Below are 23,629 nucleotides of genomic sequence, written 5' to 3' on the forward strand. Positions count from 1 at the left end.
CAGAGGTCTTGAAAAAGAAGGATCAACACTGCAAATATTGACTCTTTGCATCAACTTCATGTAATTGTCAATAAAAGCCTTTGACACTCATGAAATGCTTGTAATTATACTGCAGTATTCCATAGTAACATCTGACAAAAATATCTAAAGACACTGAGGCAGCAGACATTGTGAAAATTAATATTTGTGTCATTCTCAAAACCTTTGGTTACGTCTGTAGTTACAATAAATTCCCATTTATTTTGTGATAATAGTACTATTCCTTGCAAGAGAATATAGTCGTACTATAACTCGAATTTAAACGTTTTCTTTGTTAAAACTGTGGTTGACCATGAATGACCATGTCATTCATGGTCATGTAAATTGGCGCATGTTGGTTGCTGTTCTATGAGCCGTGTCAAGGCCCTGTCATCGAGGCTAAGAACAGGGAGGAAGTACAATCATTTCCCCCAGCGGGAGACATGAAACCAGTTCAGGCCATCCGGTTTGACTATAATGGCAGAGGAAACGGAGGGAAGCGGAGCGCAGTGGCTCATTAGAGAGTGGGGAATGGGAGAAACTGTGATAGATTGGTGTCAGGAAGAGGTTAAAAGGAAGTAAACAAGGGAGCCCTGTGGCAGAGCGTGAGAAACACATGGCTCATAGATGCTCATATGTGCTCAGATGTAGTGTAGATGACTGGTCTTATTGATTCAAGGGGCTAAATACAAGGTCCATAAGGAAGAACCCTTTGATTCTTGGTTATTGTTCAGAAGTATGTCTCTGAGAGCACCAATCATCAACACACTAGAGGGGAGTTATTAATATAATGCTACAGCCAATGAAAGATGTAACAGATGGTACATTTATTGAGCTCAGTTTCATGAGTATTCTCTCATGTGTCATGTGTGGTAAGTGGTAAGTGTGTGGTAAGTGTTAGTCAACATAAGTAGCCTTGGTTTTGAGACTTGGGCAGGATGTCTTGAACAGTTGCACAGAGAGTGGGGGAGCAGGGTTGAGGAGTCTTGCCATTGTCTGTGTGTCTCTGTTTGGATGTGTGTGTGTGTGTGTGTGGATCTGTGTGCGTGGGTGTCTGTGTAGGTGTGGTTATGTTTGTGTGTAAATGCATGCGTGTGTGTTCCTCACTCTTCCTCTGAGGTGAGGCTGTGTGTGTCAGTGGTGTCCTCCATGGGCAGTGGGGGTGGGGTGGGGAGCATGTCCACCAAGTGCAGTGAGGCTGAGTGGTGCAGGAAGCGGGACGACGCCAGGGGCTTGACGCACTCGGAGCGCCCACCTGGAGGAAGAATACACACAGGAACCAAGGTCAACACAACAACAACACTGTCAAGGACAGTGGTTCTGTACCATCCATTCCTGGGGGAACCTTCGGGGGTGCACATATTTGTTCTAGCCCTGCACTAACACACCTGATTTAAGATAAACAGCTAATTTCCAAGCCCTTGATTAGTTGAATCAGGTTTGCTAGTGCTGGGATAAAACAAAAACGTACATACCTGGGGTTCAGAGAAAACACTGGTTCTAATTGTCCCTGAGCATTAAAAGCCTTTAGGGTATGAGTGGTGTAAGATGACAGTACAGTACACTACCTGATGGGAGATGGCTGAGCCTCTGTTTGGAAGGCACTCCCCTCACAGCCAGCGCCTGGCTCCTCGATGACACCAAGGGGGCGCTGTTCTCTGCATGGAGCTCTGAGGGAGGACACAGAGTCTGTGATTCAAAAGTAATTACAGATTGATGTTAACCAATAGTAAGGACATCAAAACCATTTAAGAAGGCCGCATTGACTATCACCTCGTTTGTAATTCTTCTCCCATGACTCCTTGAGCACGCCCATCTTGGGCTGGGCTGGGGGCAGGGCCTGTCCATTCTTGACCAGCATGGTCTTGACAGCGGTACGCACCGCCTCTGTGCCACACTGGGAGTAGTGTGAGGAGGAGGTGGTGTGGCAGTGGGGCCTCTTGGGGCATCGGGTGGGGCTGTTGAAGGTCTTGAGGCCGTTTCCCGTCAGGTCCACGTAGAACGTCCCATAGACACCGCAGCTGTCGGGCACGATGGGGACAGCAGAGTCCAGGGAGCCGGGGTCCTTCTTGGCTGTGATTGGCAATTATGGAATAAGAAGAGGACCACTATCTGTTATCCTCAATGATCTTAAATGCTGTGCATCCACTTGTGTAGATTTTAAATGCTGTGCATCCACTTGTGTGGCTGGAATTATTTTAGAGTTATCGATCTAAGATTGGAGAAATTCTGAGGCAGAATGGATCAAGTGTATTGTTTAGACAGCAGAGGTGGTTCACTGAGCTTCCATAATGAATAGCAGAGGTAGCAGATGAATAGCCTCAGACCTAAAAAATATATGTTAAAAGCCTACTCTTTTAGCACACAGGGCAAACTAACTGAGTACCGAGTTGTATTATCAACTGGTCCAGGGCCAGTCTTTTTTATCCAACTCATAATGCTTACATTAAGAACTGTGGTAGGATGAACTGATTCTAGACAAGCTGTAGAGCAAAACTCACTGGTCTTCCTGAAGCCGGGGTTCTCCTGGCTCTGAGCCCACATGCCCTGGTACTTCTCGCCACTCTGGGCCGGTCTCCACGCACCCGAGATCCATGGTGAGTCTGGGGCCGCCATTCTGCAGAGACGCAGGACAATCAATCAATCAGTCAGTCAGTAAATCAGTCAATCCCATGTATTGCGTATGGTTAAAATGGCAAAACTAGGAGGCACATACAGTGGATCAGATCATATCATACACATTACAAAACAAAAAAGTAGTGAAATCTTTTTCAATGAGCGACACGGTCTTCCACCTACCGGTGTTTGATGATTAGGTCCTCACTGGCCAACCTGTACAAACCTGCAAAACCCAGAGTAACAGTCACTTGGTTTATTTCACAATGAGGTATCACAGCTTATACAGGAACATTGGAGATGTTAATGGTAATCCTGTCATTCAACACTATCAATCAATCGTATTTATAAAGCCCTTTTCACATCAGCTGGTGTCATAAAGTGCTATACAGAAACCCAGCCTAAAACCCCAAACAGCAAGCAATGCAGATGTAGAAGCACACACTTCCATAGCAAGAGCTTCCAGATCATTATAGCATCACTACAAAGATATAGATGCTAAAGTGTCCTTAATATAAATTCTCACATAGAATTTACTTTGAATGATGAGAAAGTCAAACGTAAAAACCAAACTATGTAAGTAAAAGCATGCCTGCTACTATACAACCTTGTGGTGTAAAACCTCTAGTTATACATCATATACAGTGGGGAAAACAAGTATTTGATAACCTGCTAAATCAGCAGTGTTTCCTACTTACAAAGCATGTAGAGGTCTGTCATTTTTATCATAGGTACACAAAAATCCAGAAAATCACATTGTATGATTTTTAAGTAATTCATGCCTGGATATTTTTTTTAAATGCCTTCCTAACCATCTTAAATAAACATGCCCCATTCAAGAAATTTAGAACCAGGAACAGATACAGCCCTTGGTTCTCCCCAGACCTGACTGCCCTTAACCAACACAAAAACATCCTATGGCGTTCTGCATTAGCATCGAACAGCCCCCGTGATAGGCAGCTGTTCAGGGAAGCTAGAAACCATTATACACAGGCAGTTAGAAAAGCCAAGGCTAGCTTCTTCAAGCAGAAATTTGCTTCCTGCAACACCAACTCAAAAAAGTTCTGGGACACTGTAAAGTCCATGGAGAATAAGAACACCTCCTCCCAGCTGCCCACTGCACTGAAGATAGGAAACACTGTCACCACTGATAAATCCACCATAATTGAGAATTTCAATAAGCATTTTTCTACGGCTGGCCATGCTTTCCACCTTGCTACTCCTACCCCGGTCAAAAGCACTGCACCCCCAACAGCAACTCGCCCAAGCCTTCCCCATTTCTCCTTCTCCCAAATCCGTTCAGCTGATGTTCTGAAAGAGCTGCAAAATCTGGACCCCTACAAATCAGCCGGGCTAGACAATCTGGACCCTTACTTTCTAAAATTATCTGCCGAAATTGTTGCCACCCCTATTACTAGCCTGTTCAACCTCTCTTTCGTGTCGTCTGAGATTCCCAAAGATTGGAAAGCAGCTGCGGTCATCCCCCTCTTCAAAGGGGGGGACACTCTTGACCCAAACTGCTACAGACCTATATCTATCCTACCATGCCTTTCTAAGGTCTTCGAAAGCCAAGTCAACAAACAGATTACCGACCATTTTGAATCTCACCATACCTTCTCTGCTATGCAATCTGGTTTCAGAGCTGGTCATGGGTGCACCTCAGCCACGCTCAAGGTCCTAAACGATATCTTAACCGCCATCGATGAGAAACATTACTGTGCAGCCGTATTCATTGATCTGGCCCAGGCTTTCGACTCTGTCAATCACCACATCCTCATCGGCAGACTCGACAGCCTTGGTTTCTCAAATGATTGCCTCGCCTGGTTCACCAACTACTTCTCTGATAGAGTTCAGTGTGTCAAATCGGAGGGTCTGCTGTCCGGACCTCTGGCAGTCTCTATGGGCGTGCCACAGGGTTCAATTCTTGGACCGACTCTCTTCTCTGTATACATCAATGAGGTCGCTCTTGCTGCTGGTGAGTCTCTGATCCACCTCTACGCAGACGACACCATTCAGTATACTTCTGGCCCTTCTTTGGACACTGTGTTAACAACCCTCCAGGCAAGCTTCAATGCCATACAACTCTCCTTCCATGGCCTCCAATTGCTCTTAAATACAAGTAAAACTAAATGCATGCTCTTCAACCGATCGCTACCTGCACCTACCCGCCTGTCCAACATCACTACTCTGGACGGCTCTGACTTAGAATACGTGGACAACTACAAATACTTAGGTGTCTGGTTGGACTGTAAACTCTCCTTCCCGACCCATATCAAACATCTCCAATCCAAAGTTAAATCTAGAATTGGCTTCCTATTTCGCAACAAAGCATCATTCACTCATGCTGCCAAACATACCCTTGTAAAACTGACCATCCTACCAATCCTTGACTTTGGCGATGTCATTTACAAAATAGCCTCCAATACCCTACTCAACAAATTGGATGCAGTCTATCACAGTGCAATCTGTTTTGTCACCAAAGTCCCATATACTACCCACCATTGCGACCTGTACGCTCTCGTTGGCTGGCCCTCGCTTCATACTCGTCGCCAAACCCACTGGCTCCATGTCATCTACAAGACCCTGCTAGGTAAAGTCCCCCTTATCTCAGCTCGCTGGTCACCATAGCATCTCCCACCTGTAGCACACGCTCCAGCAGGTATATCTCTCTAGTCACCCCCAAAACCAATTCTTTCTTTGGCCGCCTCTCCTTCCAGTTCTCTGCTGCCAATGACTGGAACGAACTACAAAAATCTCTGAAACTGGAAACACTTATCTCCCTCACTAGCTTTAAGCACCAACTGTCAGAGCAGCTCACAGATTACTGCACCTGTACATAGCCCACCTATAATTTAGCCCAAACAACTACCTCTTTCCCAACTGTATTTAATTAATTTATTTATTTTGCTCCTTTGCACCCCATTATTTTTATTTCTACCTTACACATTCTTCCTTTGCAAAACTACCATTCCAGTGTTTTACTTGCTGTATATTGTATTTACTTTTCCACCATGGCCTTTTTTGCCTTTACCTCCCTTCTCACCTCCTTTGCTCACATTGTATATAGACTTGTTTATACTGTATTATTGACTGTCTGTTTGTTTTACTCCATGTGTAACTCTGTGTCGTTGTATCTGTCAAACTGCTTTGCTTTATCTTGGCCAGGTCGCAATTGTAAATGAGAACTTGTTCTCAACTTGCCTACCTGGTTAAATAAAAGGTGAAATAAAAAGAAATATATAAAAAAATAGCATTTTATTGCATGACATAAGTATTTGACACATCAGAAAAGCAGAACTTAATATTTGGTACAGAAAACTGTGTTTGCAATTACATAGATCATATGTTTCCTGTAGTTCTTGATCGAGCAAGGGTAGCATTCCAGAGGGACATCAGAGACTGTAACGTTCTCTGCTTCACGGAAACATGGCTAACTGGAGAGACGCAATCCGAAGCGGTGCAGCCAGCGGGTTTCTCCACGCATCGCGCCGACAGAAACAAACATCTTTCTGGTAAGAAGAGGGGCGGGGGCGTATGCCTTATGGCCAACGTGACATGGTGTGATGAAAGAAACATACAGGAACTCAAATCTTTCTGTTCACCTGATTTAGAATTCCTCACAATCAAATGTAGACCGCATTATCTACCAAGAGAATTCTCTTCGATTATAATCACAGCCGTATATATCCCCCCAAGCAGACACATCGATGGCTCTGAACGAACTTTATTTAACTCTCTGCAAACTGGAAACGATTTATCCGGAGGCTGCATTCATTGTAGCTGGGGATTTTAACAAGGCTAATCTGAAAACAAGACTCCCTAAATTTCATCAGCATATCGATTGCGCAACCAGGGGTGGAAAGACCCTGGATCATTGTTACTCTAACTTCCGCGACGCATATAAGGCCCTGCCCCGCCCCCTTTCGGAAAAGCTGACCACGACTCCATTTTGTTGATCCCTGCCTACAGACAGAAACTAAAACAAGAAGCTCCCACGCTGAGGTCTGTCCAACGCTGGTCCGACCAAGCTGACTCCACACTCCAAGACTGCTTCCATCACGTGGACTGGGAGATGTTTCGTATTGCGTCAGACAACAACATTGACGAATACGCTGATTCGGTGTGCGAGTTCATTAGAACGTGCGTTGAAGATGTCGTTCCCATAGCAACGATTAAAACATTCCCTAACCAGAAACCGTGGATTGATGGCAGCATTCGTGTGGAACTGAAGGCGCGAACCACTGCTTTTAATCAGGGCAAGGTGTCTGGTAACATGACTGAATACAAACAGTGCAGCTATTCCCTCCGCAAGGCTATCAAACAAGCTAAGCGCCAGTACAGAGACAAAGTAGAATCTCAATTCAACGGCTCAGACACAAGAGGCATGTGGCAGGGTCTACAGTCAATCACGGACTACAGGAAGAAACCCAGCCCAGTCACGGACCAGGATGTCTTGCTCCCAGGCAGACTAAATAACTTTTTTGCCCGCTTTGAGGACAATACAGTGCCACTGACAAGGCCTGCAACGAAAACATGCGGTCTCTCCTTCACTGCAGCCGAAGTGAGTAAGACATTTAGACGTGTTAACCCTCGCAAGGCTGCAGGCCCAGACGGCATCCCCAGCCGCGCCCTCAGAGCATGCGCAGACCAGCTGGCCGGTGTGTTTACGGACATATTCAATCAATCCCTATACCAGTCTGCTGTTCCCACATGCTTCAAGAGGGCCACCATTGTTCCTGTTCCCAAGAAAGCTAAGGTAACTGAGCTAAACGACTACCGCCCCGTAGCACTCACATCCGTCATCATGAAGTGCTTTGAGAGACTAGTCAAGGACCATATCACCTCCACCCTACCTGACACCCTTGACCCACTCCAATTTGCTTACCGCCCAAATAGGTCCACAGACGATGCAATCTCAACCACACTGCACACTGCCCTAACCCATCTGGACAAGAGGAATACCTATGTGAGAATGCTGTTCATCGACTACAGCTCGGCATTCAACACCATAGTACCCTCCAAGCTCGTCATCAAGCTCGAGACCCTGGGTCTCGACCCCGCCCTGTGCAACTGGGTACTGGACTTCCTGACTTCCTGACGGGCCGCCCCCAGGTGGTGAGGGTAGGCAACAACATCTCCTCCCCGCTGATCCTCAACACTGGGGCCCCACAAGGGTGCGTTCTGAGCCCTCTCCTGTACTCCCTGTTCACCCACGACTGCGTGGCCATGCACGCCTCCAACTCAATCATCAAGTTTGCGGACGACACAACAGTGGTAGGCTTGATCACCAACAACGACGAGACGGCCTACAGGGAGGAGGTGAGGGCCCTCGGAGTGTGGTGTCAGGAAAATAACCTCACACTCAACGTCAACAAAACTAAGGAGATGATTGTGGACTTCAGGAAACAGCAGAGGGAACACCCCCATCCACATCGATGGAACAGTAGTGGAGAGGGTAGCAAGTTTTAAGTTCCTCGGCATACACATCACAGACAAACTGAATTGGTCCACTCACACAGACAGCATCGTGAGGAAGGCGCAGCAGCGCCTCTTCAACCTCAGGAGACTGAAGAAATTTGGCTTGTCACCAAAAGCACTCACAAACTTCTACAGATGCACAATCGAGAGCATCCTGGCGGGCTGTATCACCGCCTGGTATGGCAACTGCACCGCCCTCAACCGTAAGGCTCTCCAGAGGGTAGTGAGGTCAGCACAACGCTTCACCGGGGCAAACTACCTGCCCTCCAGGACACCTACACCACCCGATGCTACAGGAAGGCCATAAAGATCATCAAGGACATCAACCACCCGAGCCACTGCCTGTTCACCCCGCTGTCATCCAGAAGGCGAGGTCAGTACAGGTGCATCAAAGCTGGGACCGAGAGACTGAAAAACAGCTTCTATCTCAAGGCCATCAGACTGTTAAACAGCCACCACTAACATTGAGTGGCTACTGCCAACACACTGTCAATGACACTGACTACTCCAGCCACTTTAATCATGGGAATTGATGGGAAATGATGTAAATATATCACTAGCCACTTTAAACAATGCTACCTTATATAATGTTACTTACCCTACATTATTCATCTCATATGCATACGTAGATACTGTACTCTATATCATCGACTGCATCCTTATGTAATACATGTATCACTAGCCACTTTAACTACGCCACTTGGTTTACATACTCATCTCATATGTATATACTGTACTCGATATCATCTACTGTATCTTGCCTATGCTGCTCTGTACCATCACTCATTCATATATCCTTATGTACATATTCTTTATCCCCTTACACTGTGTATAAGACAGTAGTTTTTTTGGAATTGTTAGTTAGATTACTTGTTCGTTATTACTGCATTGTCGGAACTAGAAGCACAAGCATTTCGCTACACTCGCATTAACATCTGCTAACCATGTGTATGTGACAAATAAAATTTGATTTGATTTGATTTGAGGTTTGCACACACTGCAGCAGGGATTTTGGCCCACTCCTCCATACAGACCTTTTCCAGATCCTTCAGGCTTCGGGGCTGTCGCTGGAAAATACGGACATGCGCTGGCTTGAGCAGGGGGACCTGTGTGCGCTGCAGGATTTTAATCCATGATGGCGTAGTGTGTTACTAATGGTTTTCTTTGAGACTGTGGTCCCAGCTCTCATCAGGTCATTGACCAGGTCCTGCCGTGTAGTTCTAGGCTGATCCCTCATCTTCCTCATGATCATTGATGCCCCACGACGTGAGATCTTGCATGGAGCCCCAGACCGAGGGTGATTGACCGTCATCTTGAACTTCTTCCATTTTCAAATAATTGCGCCAACAGTTGTTGCCTTCTCACCAAGCTGCTTGCCTATTGTCCTGTAGCCCATCCCAGCCTTGTGCAGGTCTACAATTTTATCCCTGATGTCCTTACACAGCTCTCTGGTCTTGGCCATTGTGGAGAGGTTGGAGTCTGTTTGATTGAGTGTGTGGACAGGTGTCTTTTATACAGGTAACGAGTTCAAACAGGTGCAGTTAATACAGGTAATGAGTGGAGAACAGGAGGGTTTCTTATTAAAGAAAAACTAACAGGTCTGTGAGAGACGGAATTCTTACTGGTTGGTAGGTGATCAAATACTTATGTCATGCAATAAAATGCAAATGAATTACTTAAAAATCATAGTGAGATTTTCTGGATTTTTGTTTTAGATTCCGTCTCTCACAGTTGAAGTGTACCTATGATAAAAAATTACAGACCTCTACATGCTTTGTAAGTAGGAAAACCTGCAAAATCAGCAGTGTATCAAATACTTGTTCTCCACACTGTAGCTACAACCTCTCTTGTTTTAGCCAAATAACACTCAAACATTAAAACCTGATAAGCAGCTAACGCTGATTACGTAGCCATTACAACACAGTTGACTAGCATAGCATGACATATCCATGCTAAGATAACCTTGCTAAGCTTATGCTAAAGATACAACATATAAGCTAGCCCCCACAGACCTTTAGCCTTGCCGTGGCCTCGTCCCAGGTGGTCGCCGGGTCGTGTGTGGCGGCGGTACAGGCTGAAGGCCGTCACCATTAGGATGCAACACAGGAGGGCGCCAATGCTTCCGATGAACACAGGGTTCCTCAGCACAGCCAGGACCCGAGTCAGATCCCTACTGGGGCTGTCTGACTTGGGGGCCCCAGACCTCCGGGAGTCTGTAAGAGGGAGGGAAGGGAAATAAAAACAAGACATAAATAAAATAATAAAAACACAGAGAGAGGAAAAGAAACAAACAGAAATAAAATAAGGCAGAGACAGAGAATATGAAAGAGGGAAACACTATCACACACATGATTGGCAATGTGGGCGCACGTGCACACACACACACACACACACACACACACACACACACACACACACGAATCCACCCAAAGTAGTGGATTTGGCTATTTCAGTGCTGTTATTGTGAAGTGGAAACATTTAGGAGCAACAACGGGGAAGCAGCGAAGTGGTAGGCCACACAAGCTCACAGAATGGGACCGCCGAGTGCTGAAGTGTTTAGCATGTAGAATCGTCAGTCCTCGGTTTGCAACTCTCGCTACCGATTTCCAAACTGCCTCTGAAAGCAACGCGGCTGCTCAGCAGCCGCACACCAGCCTAAGGTCCACATGTGCGATGCCAAGCATCGGCTCGAGTCGTGTAAAGCTCGCTGCCATTGGACTCGGGAGCAGTGTAAATGCATTCTCTAAAGTAATGAATCACACTTCATCTGGCAGTCCAACAGATGAATCTGAATTAAAGGTCATTGAGGTTAACAGGTTAACATGCTTCTACACCTGCATTGCTTGCTGTTTGGGGTTTTAGGCTGGGTTTCTGTACAGCACTTTGAGATATCAGCTGATGTACGAAGGGCTATATAAATACATTTGATTTGATTTGAACAGATAGTGGTCCTCTTCTTATTCCAGCATTGCCAATCACAGCCAAGAAGGACCCCGGCTCTATGTTCTTTTGCAAAGAAAAAGCCGTAGCTCAGATTGGCCAATAAAAATAAAAGATTAAGATGGGCAAAAGAACAGACACTGGACCGAGGAACTTCCCAGACAGCATCCCGGAGTCACCTCTTCACTGTTAAAGTTGAGACTGATGTTTTGCGGGTACTATTTAATGAAGCTGCCAGTTGAGGATTTGTGAGGTGTCTGTTTCTCAAACTAGACACTCTAATGTACTTGTCCTCTTGCTCAGTTATGCACCGGGGCTTCCCACTCCTCTTTCTATTCTGGTTAGAGCCAGTTTGCACTGTTCTGTGAAGGGAGTAGTACACAGCGTTGTACGAGATCTTCAGTTTCTTGGCAATTTCTCGCTTGGAATAGCTTTCATTTCTCAGAACAAGAATAGACTGACGAGTTTCAGAAGAAAGTTCTTTGTTTCTGGCCATTTTGAGCCTGTATTGGAACCCACAGATTCTGATGCTCCAGATACTGAACTAGTCTAAAGAAGGCTAGTTTTATTGCTTCTTTAAACAGGATAACAGTTTTCAGCTGTGCTAACATAATTGCAAAAGGATTTTCTAATGATCATTTAGCCTTTTAAAATGATAAACTTGGATTAGCTAACACAACGTGCCATTGGAACACAGGAGTGATGGTTGCTGATAATGGGCCTCTGTACACCTATGTAGATTTTCCATTTTTTTTAAATCTACTGTTTCCAGCTACACTTGTCATTTACAACATTAACAATGTCTACAATATTTCTGATCAATTTTGTCAAAAAGAAGGACATTTCTAAGTGACCCCAAACTTTTGAATGGCAGTGTGTGTATATATATATATATATATATATATATACACATACACACTATTTTTTGAGCAAAGGGAACACTAAACACTAACACTAAAATAACATCTTAGATCTGATTGAATGAAATATTCGCATTAAATACTTTTTTCTTTACATAGTTGAATGTGCTGACAACAAAGATCACGCAAAAATTATTAATGGAAATCAAATTTATCAACCCATGGAGGTCTGGATTTGGAGTCACACTCAAAATTAAAGTGGAAAACCACACTACAGGCTGATCCAACTTTGATGTAATGTCCTTATGAGTCAAAATGAGGCTCCGTAGTGTGTGTGGCCACGTGCCTGTATGACCTCCCTACAACGCCTGGGCATGCTCCTGATGAGGTGGCAGATGGTCTCCTGAGGGATCTCCTCCCAGACCTGGACTAAAGCATCCGCCAACTCCTGGACAGTCTGTGGTGCAACGTGGCGTTGGTGAATGGAGCGAGACATGATGTCCCAGATGTGCTCAATTGGATTCAGGTCTGGGGAACGGGCAGGCCAGTCCATAGCATCAATGCCTTCCTCTTGCAGGAACTGCTGACACACTCCAGCCACATTAGGTCTAGCATTGTCTTGCATTAGGAGGAACCCAGGGCCAACCGCACCAGCATATGGTCTCACAACGGGTCTGAGGATCTCATCTCGGTACCTAATGGCAGTCAGGCGACCTCTGGCGAGCACATGGAGGGCTGTGCGGCCCCCCAAAGAAATGCCACCCCACACCATGACTGACCCACCGCCAAACCGGTCATGCTGGAGGATATTGCAGGCAGCAGAACGTTCTCCACGGCGTCTCCAGACTGTCACATGTGCTCTGTGTGAACCTGCTTTCATCTGTGAAGAGCACAGGGCGCCAGTGGCGAATTTGCCAATCTTGATGTTCTCTGGCAAATGAAAAACGTCCTGCACGGTGTTGGGCTGAAAGCACAACCCCCACCTGTGGATGTCGGGCCCTCATACCACCCTCATGGAGTCTGTTTCTGACCGTTTGGCAAGACACATGCACATTTGTGGCCTGCTGGAGGTCATTTTGCAGGGCTCTGGCAGTGCTCCTCCTGCTCCTCCTTGCACAAAGGCGGAGGTAGCGGCGCTGCTGCTGTGTTGTTGCCCTCCTACGGCCTCCTCCACGTCTCCTGATGTACTGGCCTGTCTCCTGGTAGCGCCTCCATGCTCTAGACACTACGCTGACAGACACAGCAAACCTTGCCACAGCTCGCATTGATGTGCCATCCTGGATGAACTGCACTACCTGAGCCACTTGTGTGGGTTGTAGACTCAGTCTCATGCTACCACTAGAGTGAAAGCACCGCCAGCATTCAAAAGTGACCAAAACATCAGCCAGGAAGCATAGGAACTGAGAAGTGGTCTGTGGTCCCCACCTGCAGAACCACTCCTTTATTGGGGGTGTCTTGCTAATTGCCTATAATTTCCACCTGTTGTCTATTCCATTTGCTCAACAGCATGTGCAATTTATTGTCAATCAGTGTTGCTTCCTAAGTGGACAGTTTGATTTCACAGAAGTGTGATTGACTTGGAGTTACATTGTGTTGTTTAAGTGTTCCCTTTATTTTTTTGAGCAGTCATATATATATATATTATACATACACACACACACACACACACACACACACACACACACAGTGCCTTGCGAAAGTATTCGGCCCCCTTGAACTTTGCGAACTTTTTCCACATTTCAGGCTTCAAACATAAAGATATAAAACTGTATTTTTTTGTGAAGAATCAACAACAAGTGGGACACAATCATGAAGTGGAACGACATTTATTGGATATTTCAAACTTTTTTAACAAATCAAAAACTGAAAAATTGGGCGTGCAAAATTATTCAGCCCCCTTAAGTTAATACTTTGTAGCGCCACCTTTTGCTGCGATTACAGCTGTAATTCGCTTGGGGTATGTCTCTATCAGTTTTGCACATCGAGAGACTGAAATTTTTTCCCATTCCTCCTTGCAAAACAGCTCGAGCTCAGTGAGGTTGGATGGAGAGCATTTGTGAACAGCAGTTTTCAGTTCTTTCCACAGATTCTCGATTGGATTCAGGTCTGGACTTTGACTTGGCCATTCTAACACCTGGATATGTTTATTTTTGAACCATTCCATTGTAGATTTTGCTTTATGTTTTGGATCATTGTCTTGTTGGAAGACAAATCTCCGTCCCAGTCTCAGGTCTTTTGCAGACTCCATCAGGTTTTCTTCCAGAATGGTCCTGTATTTGGCTCCATCCATCTTCCCATCAATTTTAACCATCTTCCCTGTCCCTGCTGAAGAAAAGCAGGCCCAAACCATGATGCTGCCACCACCATGTTTGACAGTGGGGATGGTGTGTTCAGGGTGATGAGCTGTGTTGCTTTTACGCCAAACATAACGTTTTGCATTGTTGCCAAAAAGTTCAATTTTGGTTTCATCTGACCAGAGCACCTTCTTCCACATGTTTGGTGTGTCTCCCAGGTGGCTTGTGGCAAACTTTAAACGACACTTTTTATGGATATCTTTAAGAAATGGCTTTCTTCTTGCCACTCTTCCATAAAGGCCAGATTTGTGCAATATACAACTATTGTTGTCCTAACAACCCTAACCTCAGCTGTAGATCTCTGCAGTTCATCCAGAGTGATCATGGGCCTCTTGGCTGCATCTCTGATCAGTCTTCTCCTTGTATGAGCTGAAAGTTTAGAGGGACGGCCAGGTCTTGGTAGATTTGCAGTGGTCTGATACTCCTTCCATTTCAATATTATCGCTTGCACAGTGCTCCTTGGGCTGTTTAAAGCTTGGGAAATCTTTTGTATCCAAATCCGGCTTTAAACTTCTTCACAACAGTATCTCGGACCTGCCTGGTGTGTTCCTTGTTCTTCATGATGCTCTCTGCGCTTTTAACGGACCTCTGTGACTATCACAGTGCAGGTGCATTTATACGGAGACTTGATTACACACAGGTGGATTGTATTTATCATCATTAGTCATTTAGGTCAACATTGGATCATTCAGAGATCCTCACTGAACTTCTGGAGAGAGTTTGCTGCACTGAAAGTAAAGGGGGGCTGAATAATTTTGCATGCCCAATTTTTCAGTTTTTGATTTGTTAAAAAAGTTTGAAATATCCAATACATGTCGTTCCACTTCATGATTGTGTCCCACTTGTTGTTCATTCTTCACAAAAAAATACAGTTTTATATCTTTATGTTTGAAGCCTGAAATGTGGCAAAAGGTCGCAAAGTTTAAGGGGGCCGAATACTTTCGCAAGGCACTGTATATAAAATTTTATTTTTTGTTGTTGTTATTTGTCAACTCAGGTTGCCTTTATCTAATATTAGGTTTTGGTTGAAGATCTGATAACATTCAGTATCATAGATTTGCAAAAATAGAGAAAATTAGAAAGGGGGCAAATACTTTTTCATGGCACTGTACAGCAAAGGCTGCATTTACACAAGCAGTCTAATTATGATATTTTTTACATGTGGTGGTATTTTAACCAATCAGATCAGATCTTTTGTCAATAATTAGGCAAAATATCAGAATTGTGCCTACTTTATCTATATAAACACTAACCAGTCGTATAAAGTACTTAAGTAAAAATAAATTGTTTTTGGTGTTATTTATATTTTGAAAACTTTTACTTCACTACATTCCTAAAGAAAATAATGTACTTTTTACTCCATACATTTTCCCTGAAACACAAAAGTACTCTTTACATTTCGAATGATTAGCAGGAAAGGAAAACGGTCCAATTCATGCACTTCTCAAGAGAACATCCCTGGTCCTCCCTACTACCTCTGATCTGTGGTGGACTAAACACTAAACACAAATGTTTTGTTTGCAAATTATGTCTGAGTGGAGGAATGTGCCCCTGGTTATCCGGAAATTTAAAAAACAAGAAAATAGTGCCGTCTGGTTTACTTAATTGTGAAATGATTTATACATTTACATTTACATTTAATACTTAAGTATATTTAAAACCAAATACTTTTAGATTTTTAGTCAAGTAGTATTTTGATGGGTGACTTTCACTTGAGTAATTTTCTATAAAAGGTATATTTACTTTTACGCAAGTATGATAATTGGGTTGTTTTTTTCACTACTGACACTAACACATACAGTGTTATACACATCTGTTTCATTCATCTTCAAACCTTCCAACCCACATTGATGCTTTCAATGAACTGGACTGCAAATTGCACAAATTTACTTATTGTAGTCTTGTTTTATGTAAGGTTTCGTAACCCTGTGATGTTTGGTTGACCATACAGATATCTGTGGCGTGTTGTCACTGACCTATGACCAGTCTATGGGGGTCACTCTGCACCCCGATGCCAGCTCCATTGACTGCTGCCACCTGGACCCAGTACTCTTTGTCTGGGTACAGAGGGTTTATTTCCAGACTGTGGGTCCCACTGTCCACTGTCCAGTTCAAGTACTGCTGCTCCTCCAACTGCACACACCACAACTGGACAGGACAAACGCACACACAGAGCTCAAAGAGGGAACCAAGGAAGCATTACAGAGAACTGTGTATGCGTGCATGCGTGTGTGTGTGTGTGTGTGTGTGTGTGTGTGTGTGTGTGTGCACACTCAGGTAACAGCTTCCACAGCAGGGATACTATGAAACACTGGTCAGGGAAAGCAGGCTTTTGTTCCAGCACACACCTTTGATTAATCTTATCATGGTCTTCTATCAGGACTGCTTAGTTGAATCAGTTATTTTGCACTTGAACAAAAGCTTGCACACCAGGGTTGCAGAGGACCCCTGTCAATACAATGTGTAATTAAATTGTGAATGTGAATTTAATATGGTAAACACAGTACAAGGTTATTGAAAAATAGGATTTTTTCAACACACAACATAATGTCAGGCATATAGAGAAAATAAACTCACCCTGGAATATCTTGCATGCTCTCAAAGATGTCATAAAACACATTGTGGAGCATACAAGAATGCTAGGTGCTAGATTTTTCAGGCATAGATACAATAAGGTAAAGGTGTAGGTAGCCATCTTATTCTTACCTGGTATCCCTGGATGATGCCGTTGTGAGCTTTGTGGGGTGGAGGCTCCCAGGTCACATAGACCGTGTCATTGTGGTCAGGGGACCTTGTTATGGAGACGGCCTGAGGTGGGGCGCTAGGCACTGCAGGAAGATGGAGTGTCATGAAAATAACAATACATGTGTAAAAAACACACATATGACCCATCTTGATTCAAATCATAGTTTTTCATCTTCATAGTACAGATTCGCGCAAAGGATCACCTTTATTCAATAAAGTCGGACTACTCCTGAGCCACAGTATCCAAAGACACACCTACAGTATATTTTCATACTTTTTGGTTTACAGTTGATAACAGCCTGCTAACTTTTTTGAACCCTTCCTTACCTGTTTCAGGTACACGCAGGTGCCTGGTGTTGCTCTCCCGGCCATACAAGCTGCTGCCGTAGGGACGCACTTTGAAGTCATACTTGTAGCCCCTCTTGAGCGGGCCGACCAGTGTTTGAAAGTTGGGTAGTGGCACTCTCTTAGCGGCCCAGTCCGAACTGGCGGGCAAGAGAGAGCGATAGAGGAGCTCGAAACCATCCAGGTATTGAGGCTGGGTTGGGAAAGACTGGAGCTGAAAGAAAAAAAGGAAAGACAGTTATCAAGCATTAATGAGATTTCCGCTTTTGAGTGTAGAAACCAGGGTTGCAATGGGAGGGTATATTACTGGTAACATTTGCATTTTACCAGTAAACTACCAGAACTTTGGTAACTTTCAGGTTTGGGGAGAATTTTATCACACGACATTTAGTGGCCATTTTGGGAACTTCAGATTATCACAGGCGTCTTATTATCTATAGCCTTCTGTGTGGCCTTATCACATGTCAAATATATAAAATAATCAAATACGATTATTTTTAAAAAATACACTGGCAAAGCTGTAAAACATTAGCCTAAATATAAACCATAGACTTTGTGAATACCATTGGTGTTTAATATGTGAGTTTCAGCATGAAATATATATATTTAAAAAATTACACACCTTTATTTATATTACTATGTCAATATGTATTTTGTTGTAAATCTTTTGCAGCCAAACTGGTGGCAGTTATGAACAAATTAAATAGTTAGAGGAGTTGCAGAGTTAATTGAAAACAATGCCATTGTTGATTATATTATTTTTTCATGAATTAAGCTATTTCCTCTTTAACCATGTGAATGTAAAAACATTTTTTATTTAACCTTTATTTAACTAGGCAAGCCATATGGTATATCCACTTGAAACTCATGGATAATATGGACGCAGATATAAAAAATGAAAAAATGTATTCAGGTATAAATTGCCAAAGTTAACATAGATTGCCATTGATTACTTGATAATGTTCAGCAATTTTTGTAATTGTGGCAGTTTTGAATTCTTTGAATGTTATCTGTAGCTAGATTTCCATCCAATTGGCGACAGATTTTCATGTGAAGTCTAAAATCCGCATAGAGAAAATATGTGCACTTTGCCACCAGTGGTGTGTTTCCACCAAACGGACTTGTTGCGGATATAAATCAGTGCGTGATGACATAGACGATTTTGTGTGCACTAAGTTTTCATGTATATCAATATTTTCTCATGAAGGCATTTCCATTTCTCGCATAACTGATTTTAGAGGCACAAAAAGATCCCACCACGTCAAACGAACAAATGATCTGTCGTCATTTATAAAATTGTACCGAAACTTCCTGTTTCCATCACAGCTGTCATAAAAAAAAACGTTTTAAAAACGGTTTGCCTTTACTCGCATAAAAAAACAGGATGGAAATGTGGTTTGTGACATGAAAATATTGTTCTAAAAAAAACAAAAAATGTCAGGCCTGAATCTTAGTTTAGCAAAAAGGTAAATTCCTTACATTAGGAGTTCACTATTGAAGTGTTAGCTGGGGGATACTCTCTCAACGTCTTGATGCAGTCATCTGTTATGTGAAAACAGTTCTCATAGTAATACATGAACCTCCATGTGACGTGTCTGATGTCTGTACCTTCCACTGCACTCGGGACATGTTGGAGTTTGGAGTCAGCACCGTCACATTCTCCAGAGCTATGCGCAGGTCCGACAACTCTCTGTGAAGGTCCCTCTGTCTGGTGCTTGCAGCTCCTGTGAAGGAGCGAGAAAAATCTTCATAGAAAATAATGTTGTACACTTTTCTATTCATAAATTGAAATTCCCTACTGGCACTGAAATGGACACAAACTAAACTCCATGTAATGTAAAGTCCCATAGTGCTCCTAAAAACGGTTTACTTTGAACCACACCCATTTCCTCCACCATCTCACAAACATCATAAAAAGTAATATTTTTGTTTGTGTTACATCCTGCTGCAAATATTGTGAATAATATGGTCCTTGTTTAGCATTCCAGTAGAGTTTTCTGTATTCCCCTGGGAGAAAGAAATACATTCTATTCTAGCTGTAAGGAAATAGGATAGGATCAACTTTAATTTCCCTCAGGAGGAAACTGTCTTAGACAAACAGTACTGCTGTATGCAAAATAAACATGGTACATTACACATTCAACAAATACACAACACATAAATGTAGTGGTGAAGGCTCAAGCTAAGTACTCTTACCCTCCACCACAAGCTGTGCGCTGGCGGTGACCACCCCCACGTCGTTGACAGCTGTGCAGGTGTACCTCCCAGAATCCTGTGGTGTCACGTAGTGGATCTGGAGGCTCTGGTCAGGATTCACTAGATACCTACAGACACGACACAGCAACCAACACAACATTCACTATAGAAACTGTATGAAATGATTAGAAATCAAAGAATTACTTATTATTATTAATATTATTGCATACTAATAATGCATGTTATGACACATGTACTGACTGTGCAGTAGAGTAGCTCAAAGAGACACAAAGATTACACCCCCAAGACTTTTGTCTACTTTAATACACAAGTGAATTTGTCTAAATACTTTTGGTTCCTTAAAACAGGGGGGGGACTACGTACAAAAAGTGCTGTAATTTCTAAACGGTTCACCCTCAAATTAAAGCTGACAGTCTGCACTTTAACCTCATAGTCATTGTATCATTTCAAATCCAAAGTGCTGGAGTACAGAGCCAAAATAATATATATATTGTCACCATCCAAATACTTTTTGACCTCCTGTATATAATAATATAAGCCATTTAGCAGACGCATTTATCCAAAGCGACTTACAGTCATGCATACAAACCACATGTTGTAAACCTCATGTTAAGAAAGGTTTCTAGTGTAGATTTAATGGACAATAAAGTTTTTTTGGTTGAATCAAGAATCAGACCTGCCATTGGGCAGAGGGCCCTGCACTCGGCTCCACTCCACAGCTGGCATGGGGTCTCCTTTAGCCTCGCAGTAAAACTGGGCAGACTCTCCTGTCCCCACCGACACATCCTGAGGCTTCAGCACCAACACTGGCTTGGCTGGGGATGGAGAAAGCATGGGCAAATACACAAATTATGGTTATTCATATCACATCTCTAAGCATTCAATTCCATGCTATCCCTTATATCAATAGCAAACACTGACATACCTTTTTCACACTGATGTGCCGACCCAAACTGTACTGTGTGGACTCTGTTCTTTTCACATTTTAATTTCCAGCACCGTTCCAGCAACTATGGTGGATGCATAACCAGGCCAGCAAAGTACAGCTTGGCTCAGTATGGTAAAAAAGGTTATTGCTAAAATGGTCCTGTACACGGAGTCAGGGTTCATCTTACCTAGGACAGACAGGCGGGCGGCCCTGCTCTCTCTTACTCCCACAGTGTTGGAGGCCACACAGATGTACACGCCAGAGTCATTTTTCTGGGCTGGGGCGATTATCAACTTCCCATTCAGTTCCTATAGATCACATGGGGATCATGCACATACAGTTACAAATAAACAAGGATTTTGGGGGGGGATAGTTCTTCATCCAAGGTGACATGTCCTCTTTTATTAATAATGGAGGAAAATGTATGAAGCAGCCTGTGGTTTTAATCAAAATGTTGTACAACAGTGCCCTCTATTGGCAATACCGTGTTACCACTGATTTGATTCGAGAAATAAGTATTCAAAACAGTATGCATTTCAGCTCCTGCCACCTCTGGAAATTAGTTCAAAAAATGAATTACAATAATATAGAACATCTGTTCCATATTATGGAAAAACCATAGTGTCTTGAAAATACATTTACTGCACAGAAATGCACACTGACAACTGTCCCATTGTCAATTTCTAATTTCAAAAAGCATAGAAAGAAAGCCCTACAAAGCATGTAGCTGTGTTATAAAGGAGGTCTCACAGTGTAGTGCGGATTGGTGTTGTTGATGGGGACCCCGTCTTTTCTCCAGGTGGCATTGGGCTCGGGGTGGCCTACAGGCGGGCTGCAGTTCATCACCGCCACCTCCCCCACAGCCACCTCCACGTCACAGGGCTGCACCCGGAAGTCCTCACGCAGAGCTGAAAGAACACACAGAGGTCGTCCATTCATAAACAGTGGGTTTGAGACTAGCTGGTGCACAAGGCCATAACATTACATTGGATAACAAAGTCAAAGTCAGTCTACAAGCCTGTAGTTAATAAACATTGCCTGGGAAACATGTGCCCAGCACCACACGCACCACTGTCTGCTTGACTTGACTTTTGACCACCGAAAATTTGCAAGGCTTATAATAAACTAATCTAATGATTTATCTTATTTCACAGTACCATTACCACACCATATCACACTATACGTTTTGGACCACATCGCACAGCTCTAAATATCCATATATTTTATACACAGAATACACAGTGCTTTTGTCCAGTGTTGCCCCATCAACAACCTCATATATTCCCCAGAGGTCCCAAACAATTCATAGAGCAAATTTGATATTAACACAAGTACATGACAGACAAGCCTGACGTCTTTGCAGAGACTTGTCATGTTTACTCAATCGTTAAGAGTCACTGTGAACCATTTCAGTTGAAGGTCTAAGGAGCTCCCTTCCATTATATCCAAAAGGACAGAGACAATGGTATTTTCCCCTTGCATGTGTACATTACCACATGTTTAGGATGTCTGTTTAAATCTTCACTGATGTCCTAATGCAATACCTATGTTATGACACCACATGGAATCATGAGACAAAAAGTATTAGGCGTCTACTTGGTCACATGTATGGTTACAATGGTCTAGTGCCATAAACTACTACTGGAATATCTCCACTCTTCATCCAAGGCTGGACTTCTTTAACACGTATTACGGGTATTCTTGAACTCAATAATTGTCTAGCTATGATAGAGATCTTAGCACAACTCTTGAATTAACAGTGCTGCATGGTTCATGACTGTAGAGGCTACTAACCTAACCAGTTCAACTATTACTTACAAAAGGTCACAATTGCACAATTATCTTATTGAGACTAACCTGGATAAATAAAAAGGTTAAACGCAAACTATACTACAATCGATCTGCTTCTATAACTCAATCGAAAGTATAGTGCCAATGGCTCCATGCCTCCACCACGTACTGCTCCAGGGAAGTCCCCCCAACAAGTCAATCAGCCACTAATTATACCAGCCAGCTCAGGAATCCAGTGGTCTGTGGGTGACCCTATTTTGTGTGCAAACAGAGGCTGGGGGTTAGGGGTAAATTAGCAGTGTTTGTCCTGGGAATGTGGTAAACATTGATTTTGGACCCCCTTTAATTTCAGTTTGCTGCAGCTAGCGACTGGAACGAGTTGCAACAAACACTCAAACTGGACAGTTTTATCTCAATCTCTTCATTCAAAGACAATCATGGACACTCTTACTGACAGTTGTGGCTGCTTTGCGTGATGTATTGTTGTCTCTACCTTCTTGTCCTTTGTGCGGTTGTCTGTGCCCAATAATGTTTATACCATGTTTTGTGCTGCTACCATATTGTTATCATGCTGTGTTGTCATGTGTTGCTGCCATGCTGTGTTGTTGTCTTAGGTCTCTCTTTATGTAGAGTTGTGTCGTCTCTTGTCGCGATGTGTGTTTTGACACATATATATATATATATATATATATATATATATATATATATATATTTTTTATAATATATATATATATATATATATATATATATTATATATTTTTTTTTTTTTAAATCCCAGCCCCGGTCCCCACAGGAGACCTTTGGCCTTTTGGTAGGCCATCATTGTAAATAAGAATTTGTTCTTAACTGACTTGCCTAGTTCAATAAATGTTTTTAAAAATATACATATAATAATAATTCTACTCAGCAATCACACGGACAATCTCAATGTCTCTCGCTTTCTCTCTGGAGCAGGGGTCTGTGGTTACTGCGGGCTTTCCGTGGACCTGAAGGATAATATATCAGCTTGATATCACATTTAAGATCAGCATGGAGGGAGAGAAGTTAATGGGACAGGATGTAGGAGCCACAGAGGGTCATCCAACCAAGACAACAGAATGTATTCTAAGGCCAGATTTTCACATGCATCTGGCATAGTGTTTTTAAGTGCTTGGAAGGCAGCTGTGTGTGGCTTTGGTTCCATCTCAGTATGAGCACACCTGAGTCAGCCAATCAAGCCCTTGAGTGGTTTATTAGTTAGTGTGCCCACTGCTGAGACTGATACATAGTCTCTTCACTCACATGATGTATAACAGTGGGACCTCTTTATAACATGGTACCTCTCTTCATCCTACTGT

At 43.3% G+C, this 23,629-nt stretch overlaps 1 protein-coding gene across 3 annotated transcripts in view; it reads right to left on the bottom strand.

Moving 5' to 3' along the window:
- Positions 1-23,629, bottom strand: part of robo4 (roundabout, axon guidance receptor, homolog 4 (Drosophila)) — a 45,984-nt gene that overhangs the window by 6,337 nt on the left and 16,018 nt on the right. For all 3 annotated transcript variants that reach the window (XM_024393770.2, XM_024393771.2, XM_024393772.2), the window contains exons 3-16: positions 21,252-21,409; positions 20,689-20,809; positions 20,250-20,388; positions 19,553-19,680; positions 18,965-19,080; positions 17,339-17,570; positions 16,973-17,094; positions 16,243-16,414; positions 10,125-10,325; positions 2,818-2,860; positions 2,520-2,635; positions 1,792-2,091; positions 1,587-1,688; positions 1,126-1,273 (exon numbers count right to left, since the gene is read on the bottom strand). In XM_024393770.2, the coding sequence (XP_024249538.1) occupies positions 1,126-1,273; positions 1,587-1,688; positions 1,792-2,091; positions 2,520-2,635; positions 2,818-2,860; positions 10,125-10,325; positions 16,243-16,414; positions 16,973-17,094; positions 17,339-17,570; positions 18,965-19,080; positions 19,553-19,680; positions 20,250-20,388; positions 20,689-20,809; positions 21,252-21,409 (2,098 nt within the window). The remainder of the gene's footprint in view (positions 1-1,125; positions 1,274-1,586; positions 1,689-1,791; positions 2,092-2,519; positions 2,636-2,817; positions 2,861-10,124; positions 10,326-16,242; positions 16,415-16,972; positions 17,095-17,338; positions 17,571-18,964; positions 19,081-19,552; positions 19,681-20,249; positions 20,389-20,688; positions 20,810-21,251; positions 21,410-23,629) is intronic.

The sequence above is a fragment of the Oncorhynchus tshawytscha genome, linkage group LG30, assembly GCF_018296145.1.
Source record: "Oncorhynchus tshawytscha isolate Ot180627B linkage group LG30, Otsh_v2.0, whole genome shotgun sequence".
NCBI classification, from domain to species: Eukaryota; Metazoa; Chordata; class Actinopteri; order Salmoniformes; family Salmonidae; genus Oncorhynchus; species Oncorhynchus tshawytscha.